The sequence below is a fragment of the Odontomachus brunneus genome, unplaced genomic scaffold, assembly GCF_010583005.1.
Source record: "Odontomachus brunneus isolate Ranch 3 - 2012 unplaced genomic scaffold, Obru_v1 Obru_scaffold_088, whole genome shotgun sequence".
NCBI classification, from domain to species: Eukaryota; Metazoa; Arthropoda; class Insecta; order Hymenoptera; family Formicidae; genus Odontomachus; species Odontomachus brunneus.
The window spans coordinates 289538-303245 of NW_022639538.1; the positions used below are offsets into that span (position 1 = coordinate 289538).

The window sequence follows — 13708 nt, forward strand, 5'->3', positions numbered from 1 at the left end:
CCTCCCTCCCTCCCTCCCTCTCCCTCTCCCTCTCCCACGACCCCGTTCGAAACTCGGCGCTTGTGCGGTGCACAAAGTTGGAAATTCTATTAAAATATTTTTCATGGAATTTTTTATTGAGGACAAGAGGGACTGAGGGGGAGACGATACGTTCCGCTAGATTTGCTATTCGCAAAGTGCACCGGAGTCCACGGCCCTCGCGGGGTGAGCAGGGCTGTTGCAGGGCTGTTACGGAGTAACAGGGAGATGCGCGGCGATATTTTCCAAAGACCCTGCGCAAAATTGGCCCGTATCTGGGTTAAGTCGCGGGACGGCGAGGAGGAAGGGATAGGAAGGAGGAGATCCAGGTATATTTTCTTATTCGTGTGCGTGCTCGTCGAATAATCCGGCATAATCTGTCACGAAATCGCTAAGCCTCGAGTAGCTCGGGCTTACGTGACGTCTCGAAAGCGTCTCGACGAGAGATGGCCGCGATATTAAATCCTAGCTAGGTGGATTTTATACCGCCGCGGTATACCGAAGGTATTTTTCGTGTACTTGTATCCTATTCCGGACATCCCCGATAATATATCCGTCAGTTTATTTCGCGAAGTAAACCGTGTTTGTGTGTTTGTTTGTGTGTGTGTATGTGTGTGTGTGTGTCTGTTCCTATGTCTCTCTGACGATACGCTTGCGTCCTGCAATCTGCCGAAATCTCGACGCTAATGCGTCGGCGTCTGCTTTTTCATTATCGTTTCATCGTGCTTACAAGCTCCATTTTCCCGACTCCTTCTGCGCTTGTCGTCAAAAAGAAAGTCGCGAAGTCTGCGGAGATCGAACTTTTTAAAGCCTTTAAGGCTCAGACATCGATCCCACTCGTGTAAAATTGTTTTCTTTATAAAATAGTCTTTTGAAAGATGCTTCTAATGAAGAACCTTGTGGCCCAACTGAAACTGACTATCAAGAAGCACGGGATTTTCAAAATGTATAATCGCGGACAGAAAAGTTCACTTTTCTCTCGTGAGAAACCGTTTCTCGTTGGAAGAATTCTCCGGTTCTTCCACACGCAAAAAAGAACTAGCTTCCAGAGCTAAAAAATTACTGTGGCAGATAAGATGTGTCACTGAAATAGGGACAGCTAATGTCGATACCACCGAAGCTAAATTTACTCGCTGTTAAATTTAGGCGCTACAGCGAGAAATATTAACTGCTAGAAATAAATGACTGTAGCTGTACGGCAAATTTCTTTAATATATGCATGCAATAAGAAATTTAGGAATAACTGCTATTTTCTTAGCTACTTGAAATAATGTGCATTTTTAATGTCACCTAATATATTTGTATTTCATAGCGAATGCATCTTAGCTGTCATAGCCAATTCTTAGCAGTGATAGTTAAACGATTAGTTTTTTGACTAAGTTTGAGTCAGCTACCGCGGTTTAGCTGGTATTACTAAATTATTTTTTTGCGTGCAGATACCATTTTTGAGATCAACCATTTTTCCTCTCGGACGAATCGATAGTTTTATATCGACGGAATCATTGCTTCACCGATATAAAGAAATTTGGGGAGTATATTCAAAGTTAATGTACACATAATCGCGTACACCGGGCCTTAAAGGGTTAAAAGGACCTCGACATTGCTTCTCCTCTCTTTTCCTCTTTTCTCTCTCTCTCTCTCTCTCTCTCTCTCTCTCTTTCTTATATAAATGTACTTGAAAGTAAAAGTAGTTCTCAACGCAACGAACCGACGATCGGCTTGCTACTTGAGAATCGAACTACGCGTCGTCTATTTCCCGCCAATGATTTTGTTTATACGCCGCGTAATTTCTCTCGTCTCGTCCTCACACGCGGTCTCTCCCTCTCTCTCTTTCTCGCTGGTTACAGCCCGTTGGAAGTTTTACGGGTATTCAAGACGAACGCGTGTCTTCTCATATTTATGACGAGCGCCTTAATGCCCGCGCGCGATGTGCCGACACGAACCCGCCGCCACGGAGACTTTCAGCGACTTACTCCTCTCGTTATACCGCCCGAAAGATAATTCTCGTCTTAAAGTGACGCATTATAGCTCGCGACGTGTTTAACGATGCGCCCGGTACTCGTTTCGTTCCCGGGAGACGGCTCGTTGCGCGCCCGTTCTACAAAAGATTGTTTAGAAAGGGGGCTAAGTGCTCGCGTGTGCGCGCGCGCGCGCGCACGACGACGCCAGTAAAAATGTTTAACGAAGTATTCTTTTATACGATCCGAGACGCTTCCACTCGCTCTTCCTCGAGATCTCTTTCTCTCCCTGCGGCTCTCCTCTTACCTCGTTCTTTTTCCGGTATTCCGACGACGACAGGCGAGTCAACGAGAGGAAACGACGTTCCAATTTCTCGTTACACGCACACCGAGTCGCGCTTCTCGTTCCGCGATATCTCGAATTAATCGAACGGCGACAAGCGCGCCGAACCAGGAGTCACTTAGGTACCCAGATAAATTTTCTTGATTATCACGACGCGAGGTGGAAACTTTGCAATTCTTTCAATTACGCTTATGAAGTGAATATACTGAACTGAATTAATTATTAAATTTACATCGTACAATAATGAACAGTTTTTGTCGTATTGGTGCAACAATAGATTTATTGAGAGTTATATTTAAATCTTACACTGACAGAAACGCAGAAAAAGCAAAAGGGCATGGTTTTAAAAGCGGTAACGCTGGAAAAGTTGATCTGGGTTAATTTCATCCATGTTTAAGGCTCGAGGTTAAGACGACCCGTTCTACACTGCACGGAAAAAACAATTCCGTTGGTACAACCGAATTTTCGATTGTTCAGGGATCAGATGAAAAATTGTAGGAACAGAAAAATTTCTTTATGAGGTTTCTGTGTATAGTCAATTGTTCTCAGTTGCCTCAATCGAATTCTAATATCGCTGAATGTTCAAACGAATATTTTTGGTTGCGACAACAGAAATATTAGTTTTTATAATAGAGATATCGTTTCTGACCACCTAATTTTCAGTTGGTTTCTATTCAGTTGCAGGAATTGAGGTTTCTTTGCGTGTGAGAGAAAAAATGGTTGATCTTAAAAATGAGATCTGAAAAAACGGGAAACAACTCTCCCAACGGGAAACAATTCCTCACGAGAAAAAGGGTGACAACCTTTCTTCCGCGATTATACATTCTGAAAATCCCGTGCTTCTTGACAGTCAATGTTAGTTGGGCCACAAAATTCTTCATCAGGAGCGACTTTTAAAAGACTATTTTATAGAGAAAACAATTTGAACGAAATCGATTAGGCTCTAGGGTTAACGTACGTTATGCGTCCGGAATAGGAGCGATTCTGAGGTGCGATTCTGTAACTCGTTAAGGAGATGCTTTACCGACAGAATACTGACATTTTTCTGCAAAGTTTACGTCGTATTAGTTATACAGACTTACAAATGTTTTTACGTAAACTTAATAACTTAACTGTCGTTGTGCATCTTTTCTGGCATATATTATACCTGCGCAACGACAACACTGTCGTCAAGGACAGTTAACGAGTTACAGAATTGCGTTGCTGGACTCGGATTTCTGGATGCATATGTTTGGCATCGAAGGCGACACGACTGCTCCTGCGAGCGAGCACTTGGTCGATCCGTTTGACGAAAGTCCGCGAACGAAAGTTACGGGATACCGTAGTGGAGGACCCGCCTGGGGATGTGCTCGACAATGGACGCTCTTAAGTTACTACTGTTAAAAGTCGTTTTAATTCGCGCGAGCGAAACTTTACTGTCTCTCGTCTCGTCTCGTCGTGACTCCATTCGCTCGCGACAACTTGAGAGTCTACGGATTTAGCATTCCGCCCGGCGGCCGCGGAGCAAGAAGTTAATGTTGAAAGTTTAGGCGGGAATAAATGTTAAACAGGCCGCGCGCTCCCTCGCCCTTTTTCCTCCTCTGCGCCGCCCCCGCCTACCCCCGTCGTCGTCGTTTGCGCCCTGTTTTGCGAATCGCGGGATTTAATGGAACGCCGGCGGATAAGATCTCCGCGCGTCTGTCAAAGTCGACGGGCGCGGGCTCGAAAATCGATCGGTCGCGCGCGCGCGCGACGAGCGTGTGCAGGCGGACTGGGTAGGAAATTACGAGGATCTCATAAGTCCAGGTGGAAATGAATTTCCGAGATCGATTGTCAATGTCGCTGTCTGTCACGCGTCCCGGCTTCCTTCCGCCGTGTCGAAAAACGAATGGCGCGCACGGGGAAATTCATCGAATGCGCGGGCGAGAGACAAATTGGTAGAAAAGAACGAATGTGTTGCGCGCGTCCTTCATGCCAAAATAAATTCTGCGACTTCGCAATTTTCTCATACGTCACGCGACCGACTCGAAGAGATCCCGCGGAATAGGGCTGAGGGGGCGAAAGTGGCGGAATTGTGTGTCAATTTGCGTGGCACCGGTGTAATCTCGCTCGCCTGTATATCTCGTTCAGATATCAAATCGCTCTGTCGTTCTATTATCGGGCAGAGAGAATCCTTTCGATATCAACGGCGAGCAACGTGCGAGCGTAACAGAGAGATGGATATTCCCAAGTAGAAAACTTTCCGAGGGAAAATTGCTCACCAGCCAGAAACTGGCCAGTAAACGAAATTCCTGGCGAGTTACTAGAGCTAGGGAGAGATCGCTCTTTCTACTTGGGTTAATCGCCAGCTAAACGGAGGGGGCAAGGGCGGGAGGGCCGCGATATCGATTGAGTGGAAAGTATCTCGACGTAGGCGCGCATATCGTCTGACGAAAGTCGTCGTGACATTTTCCGCCCGCGGTTAATCCGCGATCTCGTGCGGAAGGAAGCGATTGTCGAGCACTCTTAGAAGCTAAAAAAAACTCGGCACCCGGCGACGTTTAGCGAGCCATGCACCAATGAGCGCAATTGCACCGCGTACATGCCGACGGTCGACCATTCTAAAATCGATTCTCAATGTTGCTGACCCTCGTGCGCCCACACGTGGTCGAACTTGGGCCAACGCACTGCTACTATTGGACTGGCCGGTTTAAAGAAGGCCGATGCGGCGATTAGCGCGAAGCGGCTCCACGGCACTTTGGTCACCTTCACCAGCCCAGAGTCCCACCTGGTAAGCCTCAGTATCCAAAGCTTGAACGAACAAAAAAAATTGAAAAAAGATATCAGCAAGCAAAAAGAGACGAAGCCGAGAGCTCAGCTCGCGAGCTCTCGTTGGACTGGCCCGGACACGCACCTGTATATAACTAATTGGCTAACTTTCACGCGACAACTTAGCTTCTTAGAGAGGAGTGATCACCAGAGCACCTTCTTCTTCTTCTTCTACTACTACTACTTCTACTTCTTCTTTATCTTCTTCTTTTCTCCTTTCTCTTTTCTTTTCGTTCTTATTTATTTCGCTCGTTAAGATAAAAGTGCCAATGTCTGAACACGCAGTCGATCGTGGGCTTTGTTGTTTTGGTCTTTAAATACGAATATTTAGACTTTCCACGCACAGAATATATACATCCAAAATATACCCGAAAAATGTCTTATCTTTAGCGGAATCCTTCTATGTGTGGCCTCGAAAGGGGATCTTCTTGAAAGCCAAAAGGGAAAATATTCTAATACTCAAGAAAAAGAACTCTAGTTGCAAGGCGCTATTTTCCGTAATCCCATATTTCAAGCGAAAACTCTTACCAAAAGAATATTCCTCTTCTAACTGTTTTCCTTTTGAGTCAAGAGGAATATGTTTACTTAAAACAGAATGCTTTCTTATCGAAAGGGACTTTTTATTAGGAACAAAATTTGCACCGTAGATAAAGGACTAAATTTTTCTTATATTGCGCCTAGAATATTTTCCTCCTTTGATTTCGGAGGAATCTTCTCATATATAAGAGAATTCCGTTAAGGATAAGATTGATTTTTCGGGCGCATACATTTCATGTTGAAAGTTGAAAAATGTTCGTGTACAGACCAAAACAATAAGAATGTCCAGGATTGGGCACGTGTCCAAGCGTTGGTGCTTTAATCTTACTCGATGTGGACGTTCGAATAGCGCGTGCGGTCGGGGTCATTCGAATATTTCGAGAACTTCCGGTAGATGAAGCTTGCGTCGGTCGTATGGATGGAATTGCGAGAGTTCTGACTAACACGACGCGTCGTCGATTGCGATCTCACGGAAATAAAGCGGAGAATATCGCGTCGTTCTCTTTATTCGGCTGGCCGTTTCTCGCGACGATAACGATGTTTTCTGCTGTTGCACACGAAGAAGGCCTGTCGATCGCGACTAGCCGATTCGAAGGCGTTACGAAGACGGGCGCGCTTGAATGATTGATACGCGGGCCTCGATATGCAACGAGCATAGAATTTTAATTAACTTCCTTGTGTCTGTGTCTGCCGCGTCGCGACGATGGATTATTGATTTATCGAGCAGTCTTACAACGTGTTGTCGCAGTCACTGCCGCTTGTTGTCGTTACTCCGTTGGGAAAGGTGCATTCCCCGCAGTCGGGGGAAGAGGGCGTGTAAGTGACGAAGGGGGGAAACGGGAGGGGTAATTCAGTCTTTAATATAGATGCCTTGAATTTCACGTCCGCAATATATGCGAGCGAGTCACGCGGAATATTCGGAGCGATCGAGTGCCGCGATATTCGAATAGGAGTGCTAACAACCTGTTTACGAGTCTCGTCTTACGTTGAACTTTATTATTTCTTTCCGCTATTTCTTTTCTCTCTTCTCTTCTATTCTCCACTGTCGGGGAGACACGCAGCTTGTGAGAAGGAGGATTGCTACGACACGAAATCTTGCGCCGAGTTTATGGAAATTTTCGCGACGACAACACATGGGGGCGGGAGGGGAGACGAGGAGACAGCCATGTCTCTCGCCGTGTTCGTTGGTCCATCTCGATTCCAAGTGGATCTCATTTGGCGATGTCTCACTTGGAATCGCGTAATCGATGCTGAATCGATCGAGCTATCACTGCGGGGTCGTGTGGGTGGACTTGATTTTCCTAATTACACTGTGAGAGAAAAAACACCTGAAAAATAAAAGAAACACTTATTCGATGGGTACAGATAACGTGTTTACTTGAATCTAAATTTTCTTTGATTTAACAAAGAAAACGCAATTGCTTTCATAGAATGCAACGGTGTTTTAGGGAAATATATAGGCCCTTATCCTGAATTCTCTCTTCTATCGATAAAAATGTCTCTAAATGCGGCTTGTGAGCCTTCTGATTCAGTCACATTTAGAGACGCTTTTATGAATAAAAAAGATTTCAAGACAAGGACTATATTTCTTTATTCGAAGAAAATTTTTCTCAATGTAAAAAAAATATATACAGAATGTCCCAGACTCTTCTCCGCATTTTTTGTGAGGACAGATGGAGGTTGTGAACATAAAAGTCTCTTTCCGTTTTGCGATATTTGCAATAATAATCGAGATATTAATTAAAGAAGATTTATTGTGAATATCGCAAAACGTTATGGGATTTTTATGTTCACTTTAATCCGTTCCTATAAAAATTACGAAGGAGAGTCTGGGACACCTTGTATGTATAAGCACACAAGGAAATATGTTATTAGTATACATCCAATAAATATTTCTTATTTTCTGGATATTTTTCCTCTCTTAGTATAACGATTTTCATTGTACTGACGGTACAGTTTGCCGAACGAAACGCATCACTCGAGACAATCGTGTCGGCAATCCTTTCCACGAGCGCTTTCTTGCGAATGGTTAGGAGACCAGTCACAATATGTACATAGTTCACGCGTGAATAATATATATATATATATACGCACACACGATACTTGAGCTAGCTCTAATAGGTACACCACTGGTCATTGCACATGCACGCAATAATCTACGCTCCTCTCACTGTCATCATCATGTCTGTCACCAGCGCAATTGAATATCTTTAGAATCGTGAGAGATACAGTAAGATATTCAGGCCCGTACCGGGCTCTTTCGTTGTTGTTCCTCGAGAAATTGTCAATTGTCCCTTTGGCAAGGGAAGAAGACGATAAAGATACATACGGAGATCATTTGCTTGCATTCTCGAAACTTTCACACAGATTCATTAATTAATAGCCGATCGACTCTCTCGAACAATTAGTCCTCGATGCATCTCGAGCCATCTGAGAGTTTACTCACTTCGTGAGTGACTGTGAGCGCGCGATATTGATAAAATCGAGCTGCCGACTCGGCGATTATAACTTTTGCGGATCGTTGCTCCTTCAATTTTCCGAAATCGACCGGGCGTACGAGTATGCGGTCTTATCATCTCTCATCGAATCATCCTCTCTGCCTCACGGAATGAGTGATCAATGAGCGTGACAATTGCCTTTATTAGCTCGAGCACCAAGCTGCATGAGGAAAAGAGAACGAACGAAGTGCACCCGCCTGCATGTTGACGCCAAAAACTACGTCTAATTATATTTTCAGGACGATAATCGGACCGACGTCGATCGGCCCACTGTCACCTCGGTCATGCCGAGACATGCGTCGAAAGAAACAGACGCTGAGAAACGGATCGCGGGCTGTGACGAGCAAGTCTTTTGACAAAGCTGTGCATTTTGCAGTGCGCTGTCACACAGCAGCCTCGAGCTCCGAAAGATATCCGTTTCGGAGGGGCAGCGATACAGATCTCTGCAAATATTCCGACATCACGCAGTGTCGCAGAGATTCTCGATCTCTCCGAAAGATTGCCGCCTGGAGGGCAGTCACGCGATGTTTATGACAAGTCCTATGATTTTGCAGTGTCACAGCGCTCTCGATTTCCGAAAGATTGCCCGCCCCGGGAGGGGCAGCGATACAATTGCTGTGAAAAATACCAAAATTTTACAATGCAACATTCTTGATCTCTATAAGATTCCCGTTTCGGAGGAATCGAGGAGAGAAGTTTTGATTCTTGCAGAATTGCTTCTTGTCACTCATTCATTCATTTCTTCGTCAACGAGATAACGATTTTCCTTTTGGGGTTACAAAAAGATAAGAAAGAAGATGATACAATAGCATACACATGAACAATTTTGTTTTTACACGTAGGAAGAGACACATTTTTCGATTCACAAGCGCATCTGTAGGCGGAAAATTCGGTAAAAACGAACGTTCTAGCGAGAATATATTCTGTATCGCGTCACCTAATCGCCCAATAGCATTACACTCGAGCTTTCGCGAATCTGCTTCTGAGCAACACAACTGCACAGTACTGCGTCCGCAGTATTAACGGTCACTGTATCAGTATCGCTCGACAACAATGGGAGAAATCCAGAGATATTATCGCGCATCGATAGCTTCCGGATACGGAAAGAGGGACAGGGAGGTAGAGAATGAAAGGAGGAGAGAGAGAGGGAGAGAGAGAGGGTTCAGATCGATCGAGATATATCATAATCGATAATCAGTTCCAGTCCGTCTCACAGTCGTTTCACACTTACTTACAGACATAGTGGACACACACACGCAAACGAGACAAACATAACGCACACATTAACACACTCTACTTTGTTCCTTCCCACCCACGCGACTGAGATACATCTAAATTCTCGTCTGCTAAGCCTCGACACGTATATACGTCGCGCCTAACCACGATACCGATATCGTAACTCTTGCGCAGCTGCAACACGGTGGGGCTCTGGGTAAGAAAACACTTGGAATAACTTTGAATATATATTTGTCGATTACTCCGTGCCAAGAGTACCCTCGCCCCCTTCGTCCACCCTCTTCTCTCAGTCTTGCGGCAACAGCCCCCGTGGGGCACCCGTCTCCTATCCCATCTCTCGTCCGAGCTTCTCCTTTTTTGCTCTTCTCCTTTTCAATTCTTCTCTTTTTTTAATTTCCGACGTACATTTCACTTTTGTTTCTCTCTCTCTCTCCCCCCTCTCTCTCTCTCTCTCGTTGATATGTTTGTACCGTTCCTCCTCGTCGAGCAATGAGGGAAAGGATGGTGGAGGGCAAGGATGGTGGGAAAGAGAATAATTGCGAGAGTTGCTCCGGAACTTGGTGCGAATATTGTTTTCGGCGAGGAAACGGAATATATTAAAAGAGCCGGAAGGGAAGAGAGAGAGAGAGAGAGAGAGAGAGAGAGAGAGAATCTATCAGACGCGTTGGCATGCAAAAATGTCACCGCGCGAAACAATTTTTCGTCCGCATTACGGCGACTATTAATTTGATCGAAACTGCAGTTATAAAAAATAAATTTTATGAAATTTCTGCGTAAAACCAGAGCAGTCCCCTTTTTTCACATTTATTAGCGATTTCACCGCGGTTTTGCGCACAACAATACAAATTGGACTCAATATTAGCCGTCTCCGGAAAAATAAAACACTTCGGAGTCCGGCGACGGCGGCGAGGCATTTCGCGTATTGCGCTTTAAAACAAGGTCCATATCGAGCGTTCCAGGACTCTCTGTCCCGCGGGGATTTTGTTCCCTCTATTTCTCCTTTATTACTCTGGAATTACGCGGCGTTGTCGTGCGAATTCAAGTTTAATTGAAATCCATAATAGCCGCAATCTCTTTCTCTCTCTCTTTCTTCCTCGCGCGCGTTATTTCTCGCGAGAGGTACTCCCACGCATGCAACTCGAATTTTTCGCTCGATCGACATTCCTCCCGAACGCAAAGCTTCTCGTAAAAAGCTCCCGTCCTTCCCGAAGTTCGGCGATAACCTCTTGTTCCTCCGTCACTTGAGTCCTTTTTTCTCTCTCTCTCTCTCTCTCTCTCTCTCCCTCTATTCGTTTCCTTCTTTTTTGTCCCACGGTGTATTCCAGAAGGATGCTCGATCCATCCTCGCACGGACGACATCCGCTTTCGCCTGCGCTTCCGGTCGTCGATGGAGCTCGCAGGTGAGGGATCATTTAATCGATCTTCGTCGCCGGGATTCGCGCGCGCGCCCCCGAGCGTAAACACGTGACTTTTAACAAAGCGACCGCGTTACGAAGCACGACACAGTTACTGCGGTTGTAAGCCGGGGCTATAACGCGCCGCGCGCGCATCACAGACTACGGAGCAACATGCAGGAAGCAGCTTGCGGTTTCTGAACTCTGGATAGCTTTGCCCGTGGCGCGCGACATGCAGATGCAGACGTGAATTAATATGTACAAAGGCACCGTCACACGCTGTTTAAAGTAGCGGGTAATTGAGCCGCCAATCGTGCAAATCCGAAGCGTCGGATTATTAATCACCGTGCTGCGAATTCGCGGAGATATTCGCCGCTTATCAATCGTGCTCGGCGCGCGCTTACGCGTCATTTTCGTCGGCCACTTTCAATCGGCCATTTGCATCTCGCGTTCTTTATGAACGCGTCGACTAAAAATATTCAGAATTTCATTTACGATGAAAAAGAGAGAGAAAGAAAGAGAGAGGTCGAAGCCGCAGCACCCCGCCGCTCCCGGTCAGATTGGAATATCGCGCGAATAATTGAAAGACTCGCTCGTCGTGTACATGTGTGTGTGTGTGTTAAAGTCATTTGTATATGAATTATTGGAAAAAAAATGTGAATCTCGTTGAACACCCGGCGAGTAGAATGCATTTTGCAGATACGCATTACCCCGTGTCGGTCACGTAGCGCCTGTTACCGAAAAATTCCCGCATAAATTGAGTTCGCGTTAATCGGGCTGCGCCGCTCCGCCAGTAGTAAAACCTGAAATTCCGCCGACGCCAGCCTTATACGAGGGATAAGGGACTCGCGACACGGTCGGACGGAGAAATTCGGTCTGAATGCCGGAGGATAAAAACTTATGATCCTTCGGCGCGTTGCCTTCAGGAAAGTCTGGCGCGCCTCGACATACGGATCCGCTATAAATCCAAAGCGATCTGTACATGTAGTCCGTGGGGCCGTGTACGCTTCCGCGTATAAATTTCATGCTTGTCGAGTAAAAAGGAAAAATGGTCTCGTGAAAAAAGGAAGATCATGTCGCGACACTCGAGACAGGTGACCGACAGGCACATTTATTCCTTCACTTGTATCTCTCTTGGATTGATCAGCTTTTGTTTCATGGGATTCTTGTTATATCGCCAAATACGGTAAAAGCTCGAACAGAGCTTTGAAATTTAAGAGATCAGTAATCTGCCATTGTGATGTTCTGAAAGAAGAAGTGTCTGAAGAATAAAAAAGATTTTTCGTAAAATAAATTTTGCAGATAACAATAAATTTCTTAACAGCAATTTTTTTAATAGCAGGTATTTTTAAAGCAAATTTTTCACAAATTTTCTAATTTTTCATCACAAATTTTTTAATAACATAATTTAGTTTCTAAGAAATGTAAATATAAAAAGCACATATGGAACGAAAAGATAGTTAATTATTTCAAAATATTGATTTCGGTTACAGAGAATGCTATGGTAATTTTCACTTAAAAGTTTTCTCTATATACATTAATGTTCAAAAACAAAGATGTATAATCAGTGGTAGGAATGTTGCAACTTTTTCTCTTCTCTCTCACCGCGAGATCCGCAATGCATCCGCATCCAAAAGGAGAATTTGCTTCTCAAGTATTCTCAGAAGAGTAATAAATTCTGAGAATCAATTTTCCTATTCGTGTGTGTGTGTGTGTGTGTGTGATGCATTCTGAAGCTTATCAAGATGAAAAGTGTTGCAATCTTCCCGCCATTGACTGCACACTCTTATAAAACACCAGTGACCTTTAATTACCACGGCGTGTCGGGTCCGATCCGGCGATTAGTGACTTGGTTCGCCGACAGAGCGTCTTTGAAGAAACCGCGAGCATTCGTGATTCGCGCGAAAGCAGTCGCTATCCGTAATCCGGGACAACGGGCACAATTGAATTGGCGCGAACCAAGGACGGAAATAATTGGACGTGCGTGTAATCGGGCGTGCGCGACGATGAGTTTAGATGGGGAACGCCGACTATCCGTCGCGGATTCACGTCGACGTAGTTCGGGGAAACTAATCAGCCAGCCGACGTATATGTATACCGGGCGACCTTAATCCGTCAGAATCGGTTCGCCAAGAAGGAGACGTTCCGACATGTTATCCGATAGCTCCCGATATTGCCTGCACGCTGACACATTTCCATTCGCTGGAAATCCTCGTGGGCCGTGTAACGCAATCAGATAGGTGGCAGGTACTCCCACGTGGTCGCGACCTACCTGCCTGCCTGCCTGCCTGCCTGCCTGCTTGGCTGGCTGCGCCTGCCTGTACAACAGGTTGTCCATTTACCTTGCCGGACTTGACGCATTTTTTCTCCCTTTTTTCGTCGTCCGTTCATTCGACCCGCCGGCGGCCGGTCGTGCGGCGAATGAGTATCGTCGGGCGCGAATTTGTCAAGTCCCGGGGTAAAGCTACTCGACACAGTCCGAGGAAGTTCCGACTCGAGTTCGGCACACACAAAGCGCACCGTAATCGTAATTGACACTCGCTGACAGACGGCGAGGGGCAGGCGGGGGGCAAGGCGGAGATGGATGTAGAGGCTTAACGAGAGTCTCTCACTGCGTGAGACGGAGGAGGCGGCACGAAAGGGCGTCACTCGCGGATTAGTAAATAATTTATTTCAGGAAGTAATTTAACTTTTCTAATTGATCGTCTGCTCGCGGTCGGGAGTTTCGCGGAAAGGACGCAGTGAGCGGACAGAAGGGTGGATGGACGGCGGGGCGCAGCCGGTTGCAGGATGAAATATCCTCGACGAGACGCTACTTTGTGACGGCGGGCCAGCGAGATGAATTTCTCGACGCGCGGTGTTCGCCTCCTCGCGTATCATTCCGCGACGATGAGATTTCCAGTTCTCACATAATTCGAGGGCTCCCCCCCCCCCCCC

At 45.9% G+C, this 13708-nt stretch overlaps 1 protein-coding gene across 6 annotated transcripts in view; it reads left to right on the top strand.

Moving 5' to 3' along the window:
* Window positions 1-13708, top strand: part of LOC116848068 (neurexin-1) — a 399669-nt gene that overhangs the window by 274120 nt on the left and 111841 nt on the right. For 4 of the 6 annotated variants that reach the window (XM_032823816.1, XM_032823818.1, XM_032823819.1 and 1 more), the window contains one exon: window positions 4994-5068. The exons of the other annotated variants lie outside the window; for them this stretch is intronic. In XM_032823816.1, coding sequence (XP_032679707.1) covers window positions 4994-5068 — 75 coding nt within the window. The remainder of the gene's footprint in view (window positions 1-4993; window positions 5069-13708) is intronic. 6 annotated transcript variants of the gene reach the window in all.